We start from the raw sequence: 18,363 nt of genomic DNA on the forward strand, positions 1-18,363 counted from the left end.
TTATTTTCTTGAGAGACAGATAGTAATATGGATAGTAATATAGTAATATAGTAATATAGTAATATAGTAATATAGTAATATAGTAATATAGTAATATAGTAATAATAACACGACGGTCTCCAGTCTGGAGCCTCCAGCAATAACAGTCTCCAGTCCGGAGCCTCCAGCAACGACAGTCTCCAGTCCGGAGCCCGCTACGAGGGTGCCCAGTCCGGGGCCCGCTAATAGGGTGCCCAGTCCGGGGCCCGCTACGAGGGTGCCCAGTCCGGAGCCCGCTACGAGGGTGCCCAGTCCGGGGCCCGCTATGCCCAGTCCGGGGATAGCTACGAGGGTGCCCAGTCCGGGGCCCGCTACGAGGGTGCCCAGTCCGGAGCCTCCAGCAACGACGGTCTCCAGTCTGGAGCCTCCAGCAACGATAGTCCGGAGCCCGCTACGAGGGTGCCCAGTCCGGGGCCCGCTACGAGGTGCCCAGTCCGGGGCCCGCTACGAGGGTGCCCAGTCCGGGGCCCGCTACGAGGGTGCCCAGTCCGGAGCCTCCAGCAACGACGGTCTCCAGTCTGGAGCCTCCAGCAACGACGGTCTCCAGTCCGGAGCCCGCTATGCCCAGTCCGGAGCCCGCTACGAGGGTGCCCAGTCCGGGGCCCGCAACGAGGGTGCCCAGTCCGGAGCCCGCTATGACGGTGCCCAGTCCGGGGCCCGCAGTGCCCAGTCCGGGGCCCGCAACGAGGGTGCCCAGTCCGGAGCCCGCTACGAGGGTGCCCAGTCCGGAGCCCGCTATGCCCAGTCCGGAGCCCGCTACGAGGGTGCCCAGTCCGGGGCCCGCAACGAGGTGCCCAGTCCGGAGCCCGCTACGAGGGTGCCCAGTCCGGGGCCTGCAACGACGGTGCCCAGTCCGGAGCCTCCAGCGACGGTCTCCAGTCCGGAGCCTCCAGCAATGACTGTCTCCAGTCCGGAGCCTCCAGCGACGAGTCCGTAGCCTCCAGCGACGGTCTCCAGTCCGGAGCCTCCAGCAACGACTGTCTCCAGTCCGGAGCCTCCAGCGACGGCCTCCATCCGTAGCCTCCAGCGACGGTAAGCCTAGCAACGACGGTGCCCAGTCCGGGGCCCGCTACGACGGTCTCCAGTCTGGAGCCTCCAGCAACGAGGTTCTCCAGTCTGGATCCAGCAACAACGGTCTCCAGTCCGGATAGATAAGGGTGCCCAGTCCGGGGCCCGCTACGACGGTCTCCAGTCTGGAGCCTCCAGCAACAACGGTCTCCAGTCCGGAGCCCGCTAATATGGAGCCTCCAGCAACGACTGTCTCCAGTCCGGAGCCCGCTACGAGGGTGCCCAGTCCGGGGCCCGCTACGAGGTGCCCAGTCCGGGGCCCGCTACGAGGGTGCCCAGTCCGGAGCCTCCAGCAACGACGGTCTCCAGTCTGGAGCCTCCAGCAACGACAGTCTCCAGTCCGGAGCCTCCAGCAACGACGGTGCCCAGTCCGGGGCCCGCAACGAGGGTGCCCAGTCCGGAGCCCGCTACGAGGGTGCCCAGTCCGGGGCCCGCAACGAGGGTGCCCAGTCCGGAGCCCGCTACGACGGTGCCCAGTCCGGGGCCCGCAACGAGGGTGCCCAGTCCGGGGCCCGCAACGAGGGTGCCCAGTCCGGAGCCCGCTACGAGGGTGCCCAGTCCGGAGCCCGCTACGAGGGTGCCCAGTCCGGAGCCCGCTACGAGGGTGCCCAGTCCGGGGCCCGCTACGAGGGTGCCCAGTCCGGAGCCCGCTACGAGGGTGCCCAGTCCGGGGCCCGCTACGAGGGTGCCCAGTCCGGAGCCTCCAGCAACGACGGTCTCCAGTCCGGAGCCTCCAGCAACGAGGGTCTCCAGTCTGGAGCCTCCAGCAACAACGGTCTCCAGTCCGGAGCCCGCTACGAGGGTGCCCAGTCCGGGGCCCGCTACGACGGTCTCCAGTCTGGAGCCTCCAGCAACAACGGTCTCCAGTCCGGAGCCCGCTACGAGGGTGCCCAGTCTGGAGCCTCCAGCAACGACTGTCTCCAGTCCGGAGCCCGCTACGAGGGTGCAAAGTCTGGAGCCTCCAGCAACAACGGTCTCCAGTCTGGAGCCTCCAGCAACGACGGTCTCCAGTCCGGAGCCTCCAGCAACGACAGTCTCCAGTCTGGAGCCTCCAGCTACGACGGTCTCCAGTCCGGGGCCCGCAACGACGGTCTCCAGTCCGGAGCCCGCTACGAGGGTGCCCAGTCCGGGGCCCGCTACGACGGTGCCCAGTCCGGGGCCCGCTACGAGGGTGCCCAGTCCGGGGCCCGCTACGACGGTGCCCAGTCCGGAGCCCGCTACGACGGTGCCCAGTCCGGGGCCCGCTACGAGGGTGCCCAGTCCGGGGCCCGCTACGAGGGTCCCCAGTCCGGGGCCCGCTACGAGGGTCCGCAGTTCGGGGCTCGCCACGAGGGTCCCCAGTCCGGATGCCCTTTTGGTGATTGACCATTCTTGATACACATGGGAAACTGTTGAGCTTGAAAAACCCAGCATCGTTGCTGTTCTTGACACAAACCGGTGCACCTGGCACCTACTACCATAACCCGCTCAAAGACGTTTAAATATTTTGTCTTGTCCATTCACCCTCTGATTGGCACATATACACGATCCATGTCTCAATTCTCTCAAGGCTTAAAAATCATTCTTTAACTGGTCTGCTCCCCTTCATCTACACTGATTGATGTGGTTTTAACAAGTGACATCAATAAGGGACCATAGCTTTCACCTGGATTCACCTGGTCAGTCTATTTATTTTTTTATTTTTTTTACCTTTATTTAACTAGGCAAGTCAGTTAAGAACAAATTCTTATTTTCAATGACGGCCTAGGAACAGTGGGTTAACTGCCTGTTCAGGGGCAGAACGACAGATTTGTACCTTGTCAGCTCGGGGGTTTGAACTTGCAACATTCCGTCCAACGCTCTAACCACTAGGCTACCCTGCCGCCCCAATGTCATGGAGGAAGCAGGTGTTCATAATGTTTTGTACACTCACTGTATACAGCAGTCACAGTAACACATGGAAACTCTCAGGAGGTAGAAGGGTTAGCATTTGACCATCAGGTATTCCACGATTGGAGAATAATCGGTGGGGACTTCCACTATAGACTGATATTACAGACTGAGACTATAGACAGACTATTGCCTGAGACTATAGACAGACTATAGACAGGCTATAGACTGAGACTATAGACAGACTATAGAAAGACTATAGACAAACTATAGACTGAGACTATAGACAGACTATAGACAGACTATAGACTGAGACTATAGACAGACTATAGACTGAGACTACAGACAGACTACAGACTGAGACTAAAGACTGAGACTATAGACTGAGACTACAGACTGAGACTACAGACTGAGACTATAGACTGAGACTATAGACTGAGACTACAGACTGAGACTATAGACTGAGACTACAGACTGAGACTACAGACTGAGACTACAGACTGAGACTATAGACTGAGACTATAGACTGATATTATAGACTGAGACTATAGACTGAGACTACAGACTGAGACTAAAGACTGAGACTACAGACTGAGACTACAGACAGACTACAGACTAAGCCTACAGACTGAGACTATAGACAGACTACAGACTGAGCCTACAGACTGAGACTACACATTGAGACTATAGACAGACTATAGACAGACTATAGACCGAGATTACAGACTGAGACTACAGACTGAGACTACAGACAGACTATAGACAGACTATAGACTGAAACTATAGACTGAGACTATAGACAGACTATAGACTGAGACTATAGACTGAGACTATAGACTGAGACTATAGACTGAGACTATAGACAGACTATAGACTGAGACTATAGACTGAGACTATAGACTGAGACTATAGACTGAGACTATAGACAGACTATAGACTGAGACTATAGACTGAGACTATAGACAGACTATAGACTGAGACTATAGACAGACTATAGACTGAGACTATAGACTGAGACTACAGACTGAGACTACAGACAGACTACAGACGGAGACTACAGACTGAGACTATAGACTGAGACTATAGACTGAGACTATAGACTGAGACTACAGACAGACTACAGACGGAGACTACTGACTGAGACTAAAGACTGAGACTACAGACTGAGACTAAAGACTGAGACTATAGACTGAGACTATAGACTGAGACTAAAGACTGAGACTATAGACTGAGACTACAGACTGAGACTATAGACGGAGACTACAGACTGAGACTACAGACAGAGAATACAGACTGAGACTACAGACTGAGACTATAGACTGAGACTAAAGACTGAGACTATAGACTGAGACTATAGACTGAGACTATAGACTGAGACTATAGACTGAGACTACAGACTGAGACTACAGACTGAGACTATAGACTGAGAATACAGACTGAGACTAAAGACTGAGACTAAAGACTGAGACTAAAGACTGAGACTACAGACAGACTACAGACTGAGACTATAGACTGAGACTATAGACAGACTTCAGACTGAGACTATAGACAGACTACAGACTGAGCCTACAGACTGAGACTACACATTGAGACTATAGACAGACTATAGACTGAGTACAGACTGCGACTACAGACTGCAACTACAGACTGAGACTATAAACCGAGATTACAGACTGAGACTACAGACTGAGACTATAGACAGACTATAGACTGAGACTATAGACTGAGACTATAGACAGATTATAGACTGAGACTATAGACTGAGACTACAGACTGAGACTACAGACAGACTACAGACGGAGACTACAGACTGAGACTATAGACTGAGACTATAGACTGAGACTAAAGACTGAGACTATAGACTGAGACTATAGACTGAGACTATAGACGGAGACTACAGACTGAGACTACAGACTGAGACTACGGACAGACTACAGACGGAGACTACAGACTGAGACTACATACTGAGACTATAGACTGAGACTACAGACTGAGACTATAGACTGAGACTACAGACTGAGACTACAGACTGAGACTACAGACTGAGACTATAGACAGACTATAGACTGAGACTACAGACAGACTACAGACAGACTACAGACAGACTACAGACAGACTACAGACTGAGACTACAGACTGAGACTACAGACAGACTATAGACAGAGACTACAGACTGAGACTACAGACAGACTACAGACAGACTACAGACAGACTATAGACTGAGACTACAGGCTGAGACTACAGGCTGAGACTACAGACTGAGACTATAGACAGACTATAGACGGAGACTACAGACTGAGACTACAGACAGACTATAGACAGACACTATAGACAGACTACAGACAGACTACAGACAGACTATAGACAGACTATAGACTGAGACTACAGACTGACTATAGACTGAGACTACAGACTGAGACTACAGACAGACTACAGACAGACTACAGACTGAGACTACAGACTGAGACTACAGACTGAGACTATAGACTGAGACTACAGACTGAGACTACAGACTGAGACTATAGACTGAGACTACAGACTGAGACTACAGGCTGAGCCTACAGGCTGAGACTACAGCCTGAGACTACAGACATACTACAGACATACTACAGACAGACTACAGACAGACTACAGACTGAGACTACAGACAGACTACAGACTGAGACTACATACTGAGACTATAGACTGAGACTACAGCCTGAGACTACAGACAGACTACAGACAGACTACAGCCTGAGACTACAGACAGACTACAGACAGACAACAGGCAGACTACAGACTGAGACTACATACTGAGACTACAGACTGAGACTACAGACAGACTACAGACAGACTATAGACTGAGACTACAAACTGAGACTACAGACTGAGACTACAGACTAAGACTACAGACATACTACAGACAGACTACAGACAGACTACAGACTGCGACTACAGACTGAGACTACAGACAGACTACAGACTGAGACTACAGACTGAGACTACAGACTGAGACTACAGACTGAGACTATAGACTGAGACTACAGACTGAGACTACAGACTGAGACTATAGTCTGAGACTTTAGACTGAGACTATAGACTGATACTACAGACTGAGACTACAGACTGAGACTACAAACTGAGACTACAGGCTGAGACTACAGACTGAGACTACAGACATACTACAGACATACTACAGACAGACTACAGACAGACTACAGACAGACTACAGACAGACTACAGACTGAGACTACAGACAGACTACAGACTGAGACTACATACTGAGACTATAGACTGAGACTACAGCCTGAGACTACAGACAGACTACAGACAGACTACAGACAGACTACAGCCTGAGACTACAGACAGACTACAGACAGACAACAGGCAGACTACAGACTGAGACTACATACTGAGACTACAGACTGAGACTACAGACAGACTACAGACAGACTATAGACTGAGACTACAAACTGAGACTACAGACTGAGACTACAGACTAAGACTACAGACATACTACAGACAGACTACAGACAGACTACAGACTGCGACTACAGACTGAGACTACAGACAGACTACAGACTGAGACTACAGACTGAGACTACAGACTGAGACTACAGACTGAGACTATAGACTGAGACTACAGACTGAGACTACAGGCTGAGACTATAGTCTGAGACTTTAGACTGAGACTATAGACTGATACTACAGACTGAGACTACAGACTGAGACTACAAACTGAGACTACAGGCTGAGACTACAGACTGAGACTACAGACTGAGACTACAGACAGACTATAGACAGAGAATACAGACTGAGACTACAGACTGAGACTATAGACTGAGACTACAGACTGAGACTATAGACTGAGACTATAGACTGAGACTACAAACTGAGACTACAGACTGAGACTATAGACTGAGACTATAGACTTAGACTACAAACTGAGACTACAGGCTGAGACTACAAACTGAGACTACAGACTGAGACTACAGACTGAGACTACAGACTGAGACTACAGACTGAGACTACAGACAGACTATAGACAGAGACTACAGACTGAGACTACAGACAGACTACAGACAGACTACAGACAGACTACAGACTGAGACTACAGACTGAGACTATAGACTGAGACTACAGACTGAGACTACAGACTGAGACTATAGACTGAGACTACAGACTGAGACTACAGGCTGAGACTACAGGCTGAGACTACAGACATACTACAGACATACTACAGACAGACTACAGACAGACTACAGACAGACTACAGACAGACTACAGACTGAGACTACAGACAGACTACAGACTGAGACTACATACTGAGACTATAGACTGAGACTACAGCCTGAGACTACAGACAGACTACAGACAGACTACAGACAGACTACAGCCTGAGACTACAGACAGACTACAGACAGACAACAGGCAGACTACAGACTGAGACTACATACTGAGACTACAGACTGAGACTACAGACAGACTACAGACAGACTATAGACTGAGACTACAAACTGAGACTACAGACTGAGACTACAGACTAAGACTACAGACATACTACAGACAGACTACAGACAGACTACAGACTGCGACTACAGACTGAGACTACAGACAGACTACAGACTGAGACTACAGACTGAGACTACAGACTGAGACTACAGACTGAGACTATAGACTGAGACTACAGACTGAGACTACAGGCTGAGACTATAGTCTGAGACTTTAGACTGAGACTATAGACTGATACTACAGACTGAGACTACAGACTGAGACTACAAACTGAGACTACAGGCTGAGACTACAGACTGAGACTACAGACTGAGACTACAGACAGACTATAGACAGAGAATACAGACTGAGACTACAGACTGAGACTATAGACTGAGACTACAGACTGAGACTATAGACTGAGACTATAGACTGAGACTACAAACTGAGACTACAGACTGAGACTATAGACTGAGACTATAGACTTAGACTACAAACTGAGACTACAGGCTGAGACTACAAACTGAGACTACAGACTGAGACTACAGACTGAGACTACAGACTGAGACTACAGACTGAGACTACAGACAGACTATAGACAGAGACTACAGACTGAGACTACAGACAGACTACAGACAGACTACAGACAGACTATAGACTGAGACTACAGGCTGAGACTACAGGCTGAGACTACAGACTGAGACTATAGACAGACTATAGACGGAGACTACAGACTGAGACTACAGACAGACTATAGACAGACACTATAGACAGGCTACAGACAGACTACAGACAGACTATAGACAGACTATAGACAGACTATAGACTGAGACTACAGACTGACTATAGACTGAGACTACAGACTGAGACTACAGACAGACTACAGACAGACTACAGACTGAGACTACAGACCGAGACTACAGACTGAGACTATAGACTGAGACTACAGACTGAGACTACAGACTGAGACTATAGACTGAGACTACAGACTGAGACTACAGGCTGAGCCTACAGGCTGAGACTACAGCCTGAGACTACAGACATACTACAGACAGACTACAGACAGACTACAGACAGACTACAGACTGAGACTACAGACAGACTACAGACTGAGACTACATACTGAGACTATAGACTGAGACTACAGCCTGAGACTACAGACAGACTACAGACAGACTACAGCCTGAGACTACAGACAGACTACAGACAGACAACAGGCAGACTACAGACTGAGACTACATACTGAGACTACAGACTGAGACTACAGACAGACTACAGACAGACTATAGACTGAGACTACAAACTGAGACTACAGACTGAGACTACAGACTGAGACTACAGACAGACTACAGACAGACTACAGACAGACTACAGACTGCGACTACAGACTGAGACTACAGACAGACTACAGACTGAGACTACAGACTGAGACTACAGACTGAGACTACAGACTGAGACTATAGACTGAGACTACAGACTGAGACTACAGACTGAGACTATAGTCTGAGACTTTAGACTGAGACTATAGACTGATACTACAGACTGAGACTACAGACTGAGACTACAAACTGAGACTACAGGCTGAGACTACAGACTGAGACTACAGACTGAGACTACAGACAGACTATAGACGGAGACTACAGACTGAGACTACAGACAGACTACAGACAGACTACAGACAGACTATAGACTGAGACTACAGGCTGAGACTACAGACTGAGACTACAGACAGACTATAGACAGACACTATAGACAGACTACAGACAGACTACAGACAGACTATAGACAGACTATAGACTGAGACTACAGACTGACTATAGACTGAGACTATAGACTGAGACTACAGACTGAGACTACAGACAGACTACAGACAGACTACAGACTGAGACTACAGACTGAGACTACAGACTGAGACTATAGACTGAGACTACAGACTGAGACTACAGACTGAGACTACAGGCTGAGACTACAGGCTGAGACTACAGACTGAGACTATAGACTGAGACTATAGACTGAGACTACAGACTGAGACTACAGGCTGAGACTACAGGCTGAGACTACAGACATACTACAGACATACTACAGACAGACTACAGACAGACTACAGACAGACTACAGACAGACTACAGACAGACTACAGACTGAGACTACATACTGAGACTATAGACTGAGACTACAGCCTGAGACTACAGACAGACTACAGACAGACTACAGACAGACTACAGCCTGAGACTACAGACAGACTACAGATAGACAACAGGCAGACTACAGACTGAGACTACATACTGAGACTACAGACTGAGACTACAGACAGACTACAGACAGACTATAGACTGAGACTACAAACTGAGACTACAGACTGAGACTACAGACTAAGACTACAGACATACTACAGACAGACTACAGACAGACTACAGACTGCGACTACAGACTGAGACTACAGACAGACTACAGACTGAGACTACAGACTGAGACTACAGACTGAGACTACAGACTGAGACTATAGACTGAGACTACAGACTGAGACTACAGGCTGAGACTATAGTCTGAGACTTTAGACTGAGACTATAGACTGATACTACAGACTGAGACTACAGACTGAGACTACAAACTGAGACTACAGGCTGAGACTACAGACTGAGACTACAGACTGAGACTACAGACAGACTATAGACGGAGACTACAGACTGAGACTACAGACAGACTACAGACAGACTACAGACAGACTATAGACTGAGACTACAGGCTGAGACTACAGACTGAGACTACAGACAGACTATAGACAGACACTATAGACAGACTACAGACAGACTACAGACAGACTATAGACAGACTATAGACTGAGACTACAGACTGACTATAGACTGAGACTACAGACTGAGACTACAGACAGACTACAGACAGACTACAGACTGAGACTACAGACTGAGACTATAGACTGAGACTACAGACTGAGACTATAGAGAGACTACAGACTGAGACTACAGACAGACTACAGACAGACTACAGACAGACTATAGACTGAGACTACAGGCTGAGACTACAGACTGAGACTACAGACAGACTGAGAGACACTATAGACAGACTACAGACAGACTACAGACAGACTATAGACAGACTATAGACTGAGACTACAGACTGACTATAGACTGAGACTACAGACTGCGACTACAGACAGACTACAGACTGAGACTACAGACTGAGACTATAGACTGAGACTACAGACTGAGACTACAGGCTGAGACTATAGACTGAGACTACAGACTGAGACTACAGACTGAGACTACAGACTGAGACTACAGACTGAGACTACAGACTGAGACTACAGACTGAGACTATAGACTGAGACTACAGACTGAGACTATAGACTGAGTACAGACTGCGACTACAGACAGACTACAGACAGACTACAGACAGACTACAGACTGCGACTACAGACTGAGACTACAGACTGAGACTACAGACTGAGACTACAGACTGAGACTACAGACTGAGACTACAAACTGAGACTATAGACTGAGACTACAGACTGAGACTACAGGCTGAGACTATAGTCTGAGACTTTAGACTGAGACTATAGACTGAGACTACAGACTGAGACTACAGACAGACTACAGACTGAGACTACAGACTGAGACTACAGACTGAGACTATAGACAGACTATAGACTGAGACTACAGACAGACTACAGACAGAATACAGACATACTACAGACAGACTACAGACTGAGACTACAGACTGAGACTATAGACTGAGACTACAGCCTGAGACTACAGACAGACTACAGACAGACTACAGACAGACTACAGACTGAGACTACAGCCTGAGACTACAGACAGACTACAGACAGACTACAGACAGACTACAGACTGAGACTACAGACTGAGACTACAGACTGAGACTACAGACAGACTACAGACAGACTACAGACTGAGACTACAGACTGAGACTACAGACTGAGACTACAGACTGAGACTACAGACAGAGACTACAGACTGAGACTACAGACTGAGACTACAGACCGAGACTACAGACTGAGACTACAGACTGAGACTATAGACTAGTATCTACTGAGCTAGAGTCTGCAGTCACATTTTATTGTTGATGAAGAGACAGACCCCTTTTAGAAAATGCTTGGTAAACAACGTGTAGATTAACAGTGAAATGCTGACTGACTGTGCCTTTTCCAACAATTCAGAGTTAAAGATAAGATCATTACAATAGAAATAATGACACAGTGTATAAATGTCCCTGAATCCACTGTCCGCTCTGTGAATGGAGAATCCATCGAGCCATGGAGGAGGATTCATGGAGACTACACCCTATTCATGGAGGACGATTCTTGGAGACTACACCCTATTCATGGAGGAGGATTCATGGAGACTACACCCTATTCATGGAGGACGATTCTTGGAGACTACACCCTATTCATGGAGGAGGATTCATGGAGACTACACCCTATTCATGGAGGACGATTCTTGGAGACTACACCCTATTCATGGAGGAGGATTCATGGAGACTACACCCTATTCATGGAGGACGATTCTTGGAGACTACACCCTATTCATGGAGGAGGATTCATGGAGACTACACCCTATTCATGGAGGACGATTCATGGAGACTACACCCTATTCATGGAGGACGATTCTTGGAGACTACACCCTATTCATGGAGGAGGATTCATGGAGACTACACCCTATTCATGGAGGACGATTCTTGGAGACTACACCCTATTCATGGAGGAGGATTCTTGGAGACTACACCCTATTCATGGAGGACGATTCATGGAGACTACACCCTATTCATGGAGGAGGATTCTTGGAGACTACACCCTATTCATGGAGGACGATTCATGGAGACTACACCCTATTCATGGAGGAGGATTCATGGAGACTACACCCTATTCATGGAGGACGATTCATGGAGACTACACCCTATTCATGGAGGAGGATTCTTGGAGACTACACCCTATTCATGGAGGAGGATTCTTGGAGACTACACCCTATTCATGGAGGACGATTCATGGAGACTACACCCTATTCATGGAGGAGGATTCTTGGAGACTACACCCTATTCATGGAGGAGGATTCTTGGAGACTACACCCTATTCATGGAGGAGGATTCATGGAGACTACACCCTATTCATGGAGGACGATTCTTGGAGACTACACCCTATTCATGGAGGAGGATTCATGGAGACTACACCCTATTCATGGAGGACGATTCATGGAGACTACACCCTATTCATGGAGGAGGATTCTTGGAGACTACACCCTATTCATGGAGGACGATTCTTGGAGACTACACCCTATTCATGGAGGAGGATTCTTGGAGACTACACCCTATTCATGGAGGAGGATTCATGGAGACTACACCCTATTCATGGAGGAGGATTCTTGTCCGAAAGCCATTGTTTCAGCACAAAAAACGGAGAACAGTTACGAGAGTCTCGTTGAGTCTCATATCCGCGATCTGAGGTCTTCCGTCTTATTTTTCAAGTGACTAGGAAACTGGGATGGACGAAAGTGGTGGCTGGTTTTCCCTTCGTCTCACTTCGCTCTCCTGCCTCTTTTTCCACTGAACCTCGGCAAGATGGAGCTGCTCTTCCTCCCGGGGAAGGACTGCCCGTTCCATGATCTCGCCATCACGGTTGACAACTCCATTGTGTCCTCCTCCCAGAGCGCTAAGAACCTTGGCGTGATCCTGGACAACACCCTGTCGTTCTCAACTAACATCAGGGCGGTGGCCCGTTCCTGTAGGTTCATGCTCTACAACATCCGCAGAGTACGACCCTGCCTCACACAGGAAGCGGCGCAGGTCCTAATCCAGGCACTTGTCATCTCCCGTCTGGATTACTGCAACTCGCTGTTGGCTGGGCTCCCTGCCTGTGCCATTAAACCCCTACAACTCATCCAGAACGCCGCAGCCCGTCTGGTGTTCAACCTTCCCAAGTTCTCTCACGTCACCCCGCTCCTCCGCTCTCTCCACTGGCTTCCAGTTGAAGCTCGCATCCGCTACAAGACCATGGTGCTTGCCTACGGAGCTGTGAGGGGAACGGCACCTCAGTACCTCCAGGCTCTGATCAGGCCCTACACCCAAACAAGGGCACTGCGTTCATCCACCTCTGGCCTGCTCGCCTCCCTACCACTGAGGAAGTACAGTTCCCGCTCAGCCCAGTCAAAACTGTTCGCTGCTCTGGCCCCCCAATGGTGGAACAAACTCCCTCACGACGCCAGGACAGCGGAGTCAATCACCACCTTCCGGAGACACCTGAAACCCCACCTCTTTAAGGAATACCTAGGATAGGATAAAGTAATTTTTCTCACCCCCCCCCCTTAAAAGACACTATTGTAAAGTGGCTGTTCCACTGGATGTCATAAGGTGAATGCACCAATTTGTAAGTCGCTCTGGATAAGAGCGTCTGCTAAATGACTTAAATGTAAATGTAAATGTAATTCCCTCTTGGGCAGCTCGAAGATTGGGTCGGAGGTACACAAAGAGCCCATGAGTCGAAGTCAGATGAGTCGAAGTCGAAGCCAGAATTGCGGTTAGTAACTGCCGACCTGATGTTCAAAAGTTTTTGTAGATCATAAGAAAATATTGCTGACACATTTAAGATAAACGGCAAAAGAATTTAACAAAATAGCAAAGTAGGGCGACGTTCGCAAGACAGCAACCAAACAGTCTGGCTCTTTCTGTCCATCTTGTGTGTGTGTGCGCATGCGTGAATGCGTGCTCGTCAGAATGCTGAGAGAACGACTTGCTAGGCAGATAGAGTCTTTACTTACAGTGCCTTTGCCATAACAGGGTGTCTGGAAACCTCCTGTACACGTTTTACACTCAGGTCCATAGAACCCACTGCAACACTCTGCTCTCTGAAACTCAACAGAAACAAATCACTCACTGAGACTGCAGGGTTGCAAACGCACCCTATTCCCTGTGTAGTGCACTACTTTTGACCATGGCCCATAGGGACCGATAGGGCTCTGTAGGGCTCCACAGGACTCCATAGGGCTCCACAGGACTCCATAAGGCTCCGTAGGGCTCCATAGGGTTCCATAGGGCTCTGTAGGGCTCCACAGGACTCCATAGGGCTCCGTAGGGCTCCATAGGGTTCCATAGGGCTCTGTAGGGTTCCATAGGGCTCCATGGGGCTCCATGGGGCTCCGTAGGGCTCCACAAAGCTCTGGTCAGAAGTAGTGAACTATTTAAAGAATATGGTGTAATTTGGTCCGCAAGTCTGTTGTCATCCTAACCGAAACTATGTGTTAACATCATGTTCGTATTTAATCTCTTTCTTTACTTTATTCTTCAGAAAGAAGATATTGCTATAAACATATCAGACATATCATTCTCTCTCTCTACACGATGAATGAAAAAAATACAGGAAATTAACCAAGAGCTGAACCAGGAAATGAACCAAGAGCTGAGCCAGGAAAAGAACCAAGAGCTGAGCCAGGAAAAGAACCAAGAGCTGAGCCAGGAAAATAACCAAGAGCTGAGCCAGGAAAAGAACCAAGAGCTGAGCCAGGAAAAGAACCAAGAGCTGAGCCAGGAAAAGAACCAAGAGCTGAGCCAGGAAATGAACCAAGAGCTGAGCCAGGAAAAGAACCAAGAGCTGAGCCAGGAAAAGAACCAAGAGCTGAGCCAGGAAAAGAACCAAGAGCTGAGCCAGGAAAAGAACCAAGAGCTGAGCCAGGAAAAGAACCAAGAGCTGAGCCAGGAAATGAACCAAGAGCTGAGCCAGGAAAAGAACCAAGAGCTGAGCCAGGAAAAGAACCAAGAGCTGAGCCAGGAAAAGAACCAAGAGCTGAGCCAGGAAAAGAACCAAGAGCTGAGCCAGGAAAAGAACCAAGAGCTGAGCCAGGAAAAGAACCAAGAGCTGAGCCAGGAAAAGAACCAAGAGCTGAGCCAGGAAAAGAACCAAGAGCTGAGCCAGGAAAAGAACCAAGAGCTGAGCCAGGAAAAGAACCAAGAGCTGAGCCAGGAAAAGAACCAAGAGCTGAGCCAGGAAATGAACCAAGAGCTGAGCCAGGAAAAGAACCAAGAGCTGAGCCAGGAAATGAACCAAGAGTTTAACAAGGAAATGAACCAGGAGGACTTACCTGAATAGTAGTGTTGCAGTATTTAGCACAACCTTTATTGAGCGTGGGGTTGAATGGATATGCCTGATAGTCACAATCCTTCATGTGACTTTGCTGCGGTACAGAAACAACAATAAGTACCGTATCTTATGAGCAAAAGAAGAGGGTAGTTACCTAACAGGGTCGTTACCTAACAGGGTCGTTACCTAACAGGGTCGTTACCAACAGAACCAATATAAATAGTTGTATCCTGTGCAGGCATATGACAAATAAACATTTCGTTAGATTTGAGTGTAGACAAATCATTACAAATATGTGTCATTGTTTATGTAGCTGGTATTTAAAAACAAACTTTGTATAATTATACAGGCCATGAGCTGAATAGAGATCCAGACATAGAGCCACACTCAAAAAGATGTATCAGAAGCTTAGGATCTTTTCACTGCATCAGGGATAGCAGGCACAGGTCTTTAACAGCCAGCCACCTTCGTGAGAGGAATAGAAAACATTGCTGTGATTATTTTACCAGTTCTATGCTTCCCTCGGGGCAATGTGACTCATAGAGATAGCTGCACCTCACACACGGGCCCTGGAAAACGGACACACAAACAACATCACAATGCCACAGTCATTTTTCAATTAGAATAGACTAGAATAGAACAGAACAGAATGTTTCCACCTACCATGATGATTTTATTCTCTGTGACATCACATCTCTTAGGCAGGATGGGGACGATCGAGGGCGGGACTAGAACCCCGTCAATCATATGGATCACTCCATTGGATGCCATAATATTAGTAATCTGAAGAGGTTTCCCGCCCAGCAGCACCAGGCCCTGTCAGACACAATGGAGATGTCTTTAAAAGGGAACTTCAGAATTGTATAATTTATGATAGATGGTTTTTAATCCTGAAAGTGATCCAACGTCTCTTACATTATGTTATAAAATAGTGACCCTCCCCTTTAACAAATCACAATTAAATGACAATTCAGGTAAACAGTAAAGATCATGATCAACCTATCCTTTAGTTATCCCTTTTAGATTCAACACTATTTTATAGAAAAGACCCCGGTGTCTCCCAAATGGCACCCTGTTCCTAATATAGTGCAATAATGTTGACCAGGGCCCTATGTGGAATAGGGTGTAGTACTAATGTTGACCAGGGCCCTATGTGGAATAGGGTGTAGTACTATGTTGACCAGGGCCCTATAGGGAACAGGGTGTAGGACTACTGTTGACCAGGGCCCTATAGGGAATAGGGTGTAGGACTACTGTTGACCAGGGCCCTATAGGGTGTAGTGCTACTGTTGACCAGGGCCCTATAGGGAATAGGGTGTAGTACTACTGTTGACCAGGGCCCTATAGGGTGTAGTGCTACTGTTGACCAGGGCCCTATAGGGAATAGGGTGTAGTACTACTGTTGACCAGGGCCCTATAGGGTGTAGTGCTACTGTTGACCAGGGCCCTATAGGGTGTAGTGCTACTGTTGACTAGGGCCCTATAGGGTGTAGTGCTACTGTTGACTAGGGCCCTATAGGGTGTAGTACTACTGTTGACCAGGGCCCTATAGGGTGTAGTGCTACTGTTGACCAGGGCCCTATAGGGAATAGGGTGTAGTACTACTGTTGACCAGGGCCCTATAGGGTGTAGTGCTACTGTTGACTAGGGCCCTATAGGGTGTAGTACTACTGTTGACCAGGGCCCTATAGGGTGTAGTGCTACTGTTGACCAGGGCCCTATAGGGAATAGGGTGTAGTACTACTGTTGACCAGGGCCCTATAGGGAATAGGGTGTAGTGCTACTGTTAACCAGGGCCCTATAGGGAATAGGGTGTAGGACTACTGTTGACCAGGGCCCTATAGGGTGTAGTGCTACTGTTGACCAGGGCCCTATAGGGAATAGGGTGTAGTACTACTGTTGACCAGGGCCCTATAGGGAATAGGGTGTAGTACTACTGTTGACCAGGGCCCTATAGGGAATAGGGTGTAGTGCTACTGTTGACCAGGGCCCTATAGGGAATAGGGTGTAGGACTACTGTTGACCAGGGCCCTATAGGGAATAGGGTGTAGTACTACTGTTGACCAGGGCCCTATAGGGAATAGGGTGTAGTACTACTGTTGACCAGGGCCCTATAGGGAATAGGGTGTAGTACTGCTGTTGACCAGGGCCCTGTAGGGAATAGGGTGTAGTACTACTGTTGACCAGGGCCCTATAGGGAATAGGGTGTAGTACTACTGGGGAATAGGGTGTAGTACTGCTGTTGACCAGGGCCCTGTAGGGAATAGGGTGTAGTACTACTGGGGAATAGGGTATAGTACTGCTGTTGACCAGGGCCCTGTAGGGAATAGGGTGTAGTACTACTGTTGACCAGGGCCCTATAGGGTGTAGTGCTACTGTTGACCAGGGCCCTATAGGGTGTAGTGCTACTGTTGACTAGGGCCCTATAGGGTGTAGTGCTACTGTTGACTAGGGCCCTATAGGGTGTAGTACTACTGTTGACCAGGGCCCTATAGGGTGTAGTGCTACTGTTGACCAGGGCCCTATAGGGAATAGGGTGTAGTGCTACTGTTGACCAGGGCCCTATAGGCAATAGGGTGTAGTACTACTGTTGACCAGGGCCCTATAGGGTGTAGTGCTACTGTTGACTAGGGCCCTATAGGGTGTAGTGCTACTGTTGACTAGGGCCCTATAGGGTGTAGTGCTACTGTTGACCAGGGCCCTAATAGGGTGTAGTACTACTGTTGACCAGGGCCCTATAGGGTGTAGGCTACTGTTGACCAGGGCCCTATAGGGAATAGGGTGTAGTGCTACTGTTGACCAGGGCCCTTTAG

General features: G+C 48.5%; 1 protein-coding gene across 3 annotated transcripts in view; it reads right to left on the reverse strand.

The window, feature by feature from the left end:
- The window catches only part of stab1 (stabilin 1), a 224,961-nt gene that overhangs the window by 151,152 nt on the left and 55,446 nt on the right, over positions 1-18,363 (reverse strand). For all 3 annotated transcript variants that reach the window (XM_052526150.1, XM_052526149.1, XM_052526151.1), the window contains exons 17-20: positions 16,214-16,366; positions 16,057-16,119; positions 15,552-15,644; positions 14,235-14,321 (exon numbers count right to left, since the gene is read on the reverse strand). In XM_052526150.1, the coding sequence (XP_052382110.1) occupies positions 14,235-14,321; positions 15,552-15,644; positions 16,057-16,119; positions 16,214-16,366 (396 nt within the window). The remainder of the gene's footprint in view (positions 1-14,234; positions 14,322-15,551; positions 15,645-16,056; positions 16,120-16,213; positions 16,367-18,363) is intronic.

This window comes from Oncorhynchus keta, chromosome 10 (assembly GCF_023373465.1).
Source record: "Oncorhynchus keta strain PuntledgeMale-10-30-2019 chromosome 10, Oket_V2, whole genome shotgun sequence".
Taxonomy (NCBI): domain Eukaryota; kingdom Metazoa; phylum Chordata; class Actinopteri; order Salmoniformes; family Salmonidae; genus Oncorhynchus; species Oncorhynchus keta.